The sequence below is a fragment of the Hermetia illucens genome, chromosome 3 (assembly GCF_905115235.1).
Source record: "Hermetia illucens chromosome 3, iHerIll2.2.curated.20191125, whole genome shotgun sequence".
NCBI classification, from domain to species: Eukaryota; Metazoa; Arthropoda; class Insecta; order Diptera; family Stratiomyidae; genus Hermetia; species Hermetia illucens.
In genome coordinates, this window is record NC_051851.1 from 56,402,921 (window position 1) to 56,411,906 (window position 8,986).

At 39.9% G+C, this 8,986-nt stretch overlaps 1 protein-coding gene across 2 annotated transcripts in view; it reads right to left on the bottom strand.

The window, feature by feature from the left end:
* Positions 1-8,764, bottom strand: part of LOC119651742 (neuroendocrine convertase 2) — a 247,942-nt gene extending 239,178 nt beyond the window's left edge. For both annotated transcript variants that reach the window (XM_038055473.1, XM_038055472.1), the window contains exon 1: positions 8,032-8,764. In XM_038055473.1, the coding sequence (XP_037911401.1) occupies positions 8,032-8,211 (180 nt within the window). In that variant the 5' untranslated portion in view covers positions 8,212-8,764. The remainder of the gene's footprint in view (positions 1-8,031) is intronic.
* Positions 8,765-8,986: the final 222 nt, after the last annotated feature.

The window sequence follows — 8,986 nt, forward strand, 5'->3', positions numbered from 1 at the left end:
AAATTTGAAGTCCAGACGGTTGCATTCTGTCAACGATACAATTCCTTCTTGTTCCTTCTGGCTACCTGAGCCGGTTACGATGCAGAGATTCAACAGATGGCATCTGCTTGCTTTCTGCTCTGAATTTGGAAAAGGGGGCAAACGAGATCAGCCTGGAGACCAATTCCATCAGACCAATGTTTTTAGAGTAATTGGTCATTTCTATTTGCATTATTATGCGTATCATCCAAAGCATCGATTAAATTATCAATCTTGGTAGCATCGTCTTTGCCCGCGGTAGTCAGGATGTCACTGCTCTGACTGAAATCCGGAAATCCAGATACGTCAAAATGAACATCAAGTTGAATTGGTTCAGCGCAATGTTTAATCTATCTTGCTATATGAGGGCTGCAATGAAAATGATCGCAATTGCTACTAAAAAACTCCAAACCTTCGGTAACGCTTATCTCCACTGAAAACGTAAAAAAGAAGCACGACAGAAGGACTCAGCTTCACTAACCACATAATCCCACAGACAATTACAACTTTAAACTCGCACTAATTGAAACAAGTCGGGAAACCGGAAGCTTGACGCTTCAGGTATAAAAGGTTTTGTGTTTCCCTATGTGAGGAGCATAACGTAGTTCTCCATTGGCTTATAGCATTGACCCGAGATATTGAAATCGTTCAGTTCTGGGCAGGTTACTGCCATTGCCAGAACTCAGCGATTTAAGTATCTCGAAGGGCAGGTTACTTCCATTGCCAGAACTCAGCGATTTAAATATCTCGCGTCAACGCTATCAGCCAATGGAGAACTGCGTAATGAAATTGTTTCACGCATTAATGCAACCTGGATGAAGTGGCATTCCCCAACTGGTGTTCTTTGTGATCAACGTGTCAGCGCACGTCCGAAATCTAAAATTTACTGCAATGTCGTCCGTCTGCCACTCTCTATAGTTCTGAGTGTTGGCCCACTATAAAGGACAATGAACGGCGTCTTGCGGTAATGGGGACGAAGATGTTGCATTGCACTGGTGGCATGACACGTTTTGATTACGTCTGAAATGAGAATACCCGCGATCGATATGGGTTTGCACCGATCGTGGGAAAACTGCAAGAGAGGCGTTTTCAATGGTGTGGTCACGTAATTCACGCTAACGAGAGTATTGATCAGATTACATCCTGATAAGGCATTTGATACAATAAAATGACGAAACCGATCATCACGAGCCGGCCCCGCTTGTGACCTGAAGGCTGAAGAAAAAGAAACGATGTGAGGAGCGACGAGTGCACGACAACTCCGTGTAATATAGCTAAAAATTCCATTGCCCTCTATTTTCTGGAAAGCGATTTAAATAAATCATTTGATGGAAAGCCCTGTGTTGATAATGGTCACCTCACACGCTTCACGCTCTGAGTTTAATATTATTAGCGAATGAAAACAATTTAACCAACATCAAATATAAACAAGTCGGGAAACCGGAAGCTTGACGCTTCAGGTATAAAAGGTTTTGTGTTTCCCTATGTGAGGAGCATAACGTAGTTCTCCATTGGCTTATAGCATTGACCCGAGATATTGAAATCGTTCAGTTCTGGGCAGGTTACTGCCATTGCCAGAACTCAGCGATTTAAGTATCTCGAAGGGCAGGTTACTTCCATTGCCAGAACTCAGCGATTTAAATATCTCGCGTCAACGCTATCAGCCAATGGAGAACTGCGTAATGAAATTGTTTCACGCATTAATGCAACCTGGATGAAGTGGCATTCCCCAACTGGTGTTCTTTGTGATCAACGTGTCAGCGCACGTCCGAAATCTAAAATTTACTGCAATGTCGTCCGTCTGCCACTCTCTATAGTTCTGAGTGTTGGCCGACTATAAAGGACAATGAACGGCGTCTTGCGGTAATGGGGACGAAGATGTTGCATTGCACTGGTGGCATGACACGTTTTGATTACGTCTGAAATGAGAATACCCGCGATCGATATGGGTTTGCACCGATCGTGGGAAAACTGCAAGAGAGGCGTTTTCAATGGTGTGGTCACGTAATTCACGCTAACGAGAGTATTGATCAGATTACATCCTGATAAGGCATTTGATACAATAAAATGACGAAACCGATCATCACGAGCCGGCCCCGCTTGTGACCTGAAGGCTGAAGAAAAAGAAACGATGTGAGGAGCGACGAGTGCACGACAACTCCGTGTAATATAGCTAAAAATTCCATTGCCCTCTATTTTCTGGAAAGCGATTTAAATAAATCATCTGATGGAAAGCCCTGTGTTGATAATGGTCACCTCACACGCTTCACGCTCTGAGTTTAATATTATTAGCGAATGAAAACAATTTAACCAACATCAAGTATAAAAAAGGGCCAGGGAGAATTAGATTCTTCTTGAATGGAATTTAAATATTTCACTGGAATTTCAATTATTCTCGTTAATTATGACGTCAGCATCTTATTTGTATGGCTTAGGATGCTATTAATTAGCACGAAATTGATAAGTTTGAACTGCTATAACTTTCCCATTAATAGTTGGATTTTTATGAAACCTGGCATGTGTATGCACGAGGCTGTCCTCTATGTCGGTACAAAATTTAATACACTTAGGATGAATTTAAGGGGAGTTTTTTAGTCTATTTCTAAAAGTTGATAATATACTATTAGTAAATTTTTTGAGCAGATACCGGAATGGGACATCTCTCGAAGATTAGATATCACATAAGTGTTTTACACAAAACCTTAAAAAGGGCTGCAGATAAATAGATTCTTCATAAATGTGACTTTAATATTCCACGCGAATGTCAATTATTCCGGGTAATTATGACGTCAGCATCCGATTTGCATGGCTTTGGAAGCAGTAAACTCGCGCGAAATTGCTAAGTTTGAACTGCTATAACTTTGGTGTTAATTGCCTGATTTCTATGAAATTTAGGGCATATACACGAAATATTGTCCTCTATGCTGGTACAGAATCCGGAAGTCCTAGGATGAATTTAAGGGGGGTTTTTCAGTAAATTTCTAAAAAGTAGTAATATACTATTAGTAAGTTTATTTGAGCAGATATCGGAATGGCACATATTTTGAGGCCTAGATTTCATCTAGGCGCACCACCCTGATTTTTTTCGGATTTTTGGGTTGGGTAGTTTCCGAAAATGAGTCCTGTCTCACTTCAAATGCGTACATTTTGACTCCTTACTCACGTACTTTGCAATTTATGCCAAAACTAATGTCAGTTTCGGAAAGTACAAATCGAGACCTTTCATTTGATACCCTACACAACTATATCCGGTGAAAAAAATTTTTGAATCCCCCCTTTGCATGTATGGGGAGCCCTCCTTTAAACTCCACCTAAATTTATGCCACTCGCTGTATGCGTGGGATTTCATAGTTCCCATCTGTCCACCAAATTTCGTTTGGATCGGTTTAGCCGTTTTGGAGAAAAATGCGTGTGACAGACAGACAGACAGACAGACAGACAGACAGACAGACATTGAATCGATTTTAATAAGGTTTTGTTTTACACAAAACCTTAAAAAGGGTTAGCACCAGCAAATAGAATCTCAGAACTTTTTGGAGGAAAAGTTGCCTAACCCCTCAAAGAACACCTCATCAACGGCTGAATACAGACAATTGTGGATGAACAAAGATAATAGTGCAGGGAACTACAGAGTTTGTCAATAGAAGACGAAATTACCAGTTTGACGAGAAATGAATTGACTATATATCATACTATAAGCATGCGAAATGATACATAAGCAGTTTTATATATCTTGGAACACACATGAGAAAAGATTGCTGGCAAAATTCAGGGACGAATAAATCTAGCAAAGAGAAGTTTTTACTCCGCCCTCCGGATTATGAAATCAAAAAAGGTACGGGGAAAAGCAGACTCCACATATACAGGACTATTATCAGATAGGAGTAAAATTTAGACCTTAAAAAAGCATCTGTAAACGAGAGGACCGGACTGAAAAATCAAGTATAACATGAAGTATGAAATCTTCAAACCCAGCTGTCTTCATTCTAATCAAACTTCGCAAGCTGCAGTGGGCAGACCATATGGAGTGTATGGATGATGCAAAAATCTCCAAGGAAGACATGGCCTGGCAGACAATATATTCTGGGGGCAAGGCTCGATTTGGGCAAACGCACCATAAAAGACATGCTTCGACCAAGTTATAATGCAAATCTAGATGAATAATTATGCCAGAATAATGTAGACAAAGCAAACAAGGGTAGCTAATCAGACGCGTGATATGTTTTAAACAGGCTTAAATGTGTTGCAAAACATTCACTTTGGAGATTAACAAATTCGAAGTTTGGCAGTTTTTCAATGAAATAGTGTTAAGGTAATTTTTTCTCCTTTTTCCAGTCGACACGGTAAGACGGGCCCCGGTTTTGTCAAGAAATGGGTAAGGGTTTTCGATGCATGGACGGCGTCCGCACCTAAGTTAATTAGTCCGACTAAGTCATCATGCCTGCACGTTAAATATTGGCATACTCACTAGGAAGACGAGGAACTCGCAAGCGCTCTTCGGAAAAAGCGCATTGATATCTGCGCTCTACAAGAAACTTGATGGTCTAGTGCCAAAAGCTACAGTTCGACCTAATGCCGAAAATGATGCCTTCTGGCAACTGTAACGTACCTGCTGATGACACTATCATCATTGTACGCGACCTTAACGGCCATGCGGGTGAAATTCACAAGACTACCAACCGGGAAGCAGAGAAAGCAATCGCTATCATCTGAACGTTCCATTAAAAAGATCTATATGATAAACTGGATACCCGGGATGGCTAGAGAGATTTGTACTGAATGGTCACAAGCCGACAACAAGGCACAGGATATCGAGCACTTCTGTTGCTTTAATGACAAGATCGATACTTTGCTTACCGGCCGACGAGTCGCGACGGAAAGATTGCGAGAATATTTCGCACAGATTTCAACGAAAGAATTTGTTCATCTCTCGATTCAAAAAACATTATTGATATTTGGAATAATTCCACCTATCAGCGCGACTGAAGCCAAGGAAGCAATAAAATGAATAAAATTGGGAAAGGCAACAAGACCAGACTACATCGCATCTGCGCTCTGGAACCCAGCAATGAGGCTCAGTGAATTCTTCAATCGGGTTATTCAGGAAAGTAGAACACCATCTGACTGGCAAGAAAGTACCACAGTTCAAATATGGAAAAAGAAAAGTAGTCCAGCAGAATGTTGAAATTACCGTCCCATCCGGTTACTTTTCCATGCAATGAAGATTTTTCAATGCAATCTTGAAAACCTTATTCGCGAATCAATCAAGTGACCGTGAATCAGGCAGACAGGTGAATTGCTCTACCACGATCCGCAAAGTAAAGCTCGAAGTGTGGCGGCTGTATCAAAACAGCTTTGTATCTCTGTCGGTCTTCATCAAGGAAGCGCCCTCTCACCACTCCTGTTCTGTTACGGAGACTATCACACAAGATATCCAACGTGGATAGATGTGATGTCTTGCCAGCATCTAATAGCAAAAATTATCTCAAACAACTTGTCAAAAAATGGAAGATCGCGTCATGTCACGTAGTTTCAGATTAATACAGCATGAAACTGAATTTTTGACGACCGACCCTATGAAACACGCACTATCACTGTCAATGGCAGCGAGCGAGCTGAACGATTTAAATATCTCCGGTTAGTACTATTAGCCAATGGAGAACTGCGTCCCCAAATTGCTTCACGCATTAGTGCAACCTGGTTGAAGTGGGGTACCTCCACAACTGGTGTTCTTTGTGATCAACTTTTAAACGAAAGTCTCAAATCTAAAATTTACCGCAATGCCGTCTGCCCTGTTGCCCTCTATGGTTCTTAGTATTGGCCGACTATAAAAGACAGTCAACGACATCCTGCGGTAATGAAAGCGAAGATGTTTCGTTAGGTTAGTGGCGTGGCATGCCTTGATTTCATCCGAAATGAGGACATCCACCATCGATATGGGCTGCACCAATCGTGGAGAAATTACAAGAGCACAACTAAAAGGTCGGCGAAAACAACGGTGGTTTGATACACCCGATGGTGATTTGAAGCTTCGAAACCACATCCAGATCAGGCCTTTGATAAAATAACATGGCGCAAAAATCACAAGGGGCCGACCCCGCTTGCGAATGGGAGAAGAAGAAGAACTTATTTTTAATTGACTGTTTTTATATAAGTTGCTATGGACTTTCTCAAAAGGATGGGTGCAACTCGCTAAAATGGCATTGAATAGCTTTTCATCCATGATATAATATTCATGATTACAAGAAGCTAACATAAAAATGGAAAGTAGAATCTATACACAAGAAACTTTGCAATAATTTCAAGCAAATATCGATTGTAGCTACATTGAAAAGATAAAATTTCAAAAGAAAACTTTCCTTATTACTTTACTTTTCGACCTCCATATTTTAACAAAACCTGGAGGGATTGTAGAAGCATGTAAGCCCGAATACAATTTAAGTAAAGTTATTCTTAAGGATAGCTGAAAGAAGAAAGGAGATGAAAATTCTAGTAAAGGACTCGCAGGATATTAATCTGATCTGTACACTAAACTAATATTCTGGTAGTCAATCCTGGCCTCTTTTAACAAAAAAGCTACTTTACAACTTTAGATGAAAAGTAGTCTTTTATTAACATCTCATAAAAGGTAACTTGGCAAGGTAAAAAGTGAAGGTACTACTATGTCGATCTCCTTCAGAATGAGGGTCAATAGTAAATTAAAATCCATTGTGCAGATTATTTATTTAATACCTTGCTTGAGGAAAAGCATTTACCTACCGTTATATGTAACGCAAGAAAAAATTTAATATGAAAAGCTCCATATACAAAAAGTGGGGATGATGCCTGAGAATATGATAAGGCCATTCTGCACACTTATAAAGCAACAACATATTGTGAAAACCCATTGCGGGCATAAACGGTCAATTTTAAAAGATATGAAGCAGCCACATATGTATACGAGTATATTTATATGTAGCCCGAGATATTCGAATTTTGACCATGTATTAGATGAATTATTCATTTTACCATTTGAGAATTGGGTAACTGTGGAACCAGGGCAGAATAAATGTACGAAATGAGTTCATAAGCAGATTTTTTATCGGTTTTCGATATGGAAATGACCGCAAAAGCTGGTGGTGTAACTATCAATATAAAGGGGTTGCAAAACGAGAGAAATTCGGTGAAATAAAGATGATAGTCGGTAAAAACTGGTAAGCAATATTGCACCGACTCTATAAAGCTATAGAAAAACATACCGATACTTTCGCACCACTACCCAACACCATATGGTGCCGGAAGGGATAACTAACTAAAGTGTTTGATAGAATTAGGATCAGACTGTCGCCAAATGGAGTCAACAAGTAATTTCAGATAATTTCCAACATCTCCCTAAGTCGAGCATGCAGATGTGCAGCCAACTTTTATTATTATGTTTACAAACTTTATATTATAGTATAAAAAAACGATGATAATAATGAAAAAGAGAAAAGGGCTACAAAAAGAGGTATTTCTATTAAATAGCAACTCGTATCCAAAAGCAGCTCATAAATATAAAATTCCGCTCACTAGAAATTTCTAGACCATTGCCTTCCGTAGTGGAAGTAACGAGCAATACATAATGGATAAGAAAAACTGTTGAGCACAGCATTACTATAGTGGATATAGCATCTTTACTGCTCTATTGTCTAATTAGTGATAAGAACAATAGGACGGTAGTTGGGGTTGAAAGATGCGGGACTATCCTCCTTCGCTATGAATGAACACGTCAAGGACTAAAAATAATGCTATGTTTATGCTTATACTTATATCGGCAGAACACATACCATCAAAACTGACATATCCCTCCCTATGCTTACAGGTCCTTTTTGATACAGAGCTTTTCTGCGCCATATTACTCACTCCAAACCATACGTCACTGCTTACTAAAATATTTTTCCCATTTTTTTATAGATACGCATCTCTGTATTCATAAAAGCAATGCGGTTGTCGGCTTAAATTTCTGAAAAGCATGTAATATAATCTAATACTTACTGGTCCCAGATTGTCGAAGCCATATCTTCTGGCAACTTCATGGGCGAAATTGTTCTCAACACTCCGTTGGAATCGAACTAGAAAAGAACTTGTGAACACATCACCGGACGACGAGGAAGATGATATTGCCGCTCCACAAGATAGAATCAATCCCAAAAGGGAAAACCATTGACATGGCATTGCACTATATACAAGCTGACGCTCAAGCGAAACCGTTCAGGATAAATTGACGAAATTCCAATAATTGAGACGAACAAGGAAATCGAGGCCCAAATCAAACGAATTCAGTGGAATCAATGGAATCCCGGGTTAGAATCCGCGCACACACAACACTTTGCTAAGTACACCTTTAGATAGCACCGAAATGCTACTTTACTGAATTCCAATAAGCGCTCAACTCTGTTCACCAAATGCCCACTTTCAAAAACACGGTTTGCTTAATCGATTTTACGGCTGTGTCTACACTTTTCTCGAAGCGGCTACTGTGTTGTACTGAATCCTTTTTAATTGGCCTCAAAGGTGATTTTGGTTTCCAGCGAACGACACTGTTTTGAACTTGAACTTTGGATTCTGATTTATGGAAACCAGAATAAGATGGTTCTTCTCGCTCAAGCCACAATCCTTACTTGCTCCCCTGGAGCAGAACTGTCTTTACTCGGAACAGTACACTTTACTTGTGACCAATAGTCGTCATTTGGCTGAAAATTTCACTGTTTTTCTGTCGGAAACTTTCCACGGACACACTAGCAGTGAATGTGAAAAGCTCCTCGATTTTGTTAGTAGGGAAAATGACGTCGTAATTTTTTTTCCGGTATAGGTAATGATAAAAGAAGGGAGTTTGCGCATACAAGATATTGAGGGATGTTTGGGAGCAAGTACACAGTGGGTTACAAGAACGGGAAAATACAAATTGCATAGGAAACTGCTCTTATGAATTTTGAAGCATAAAATATGC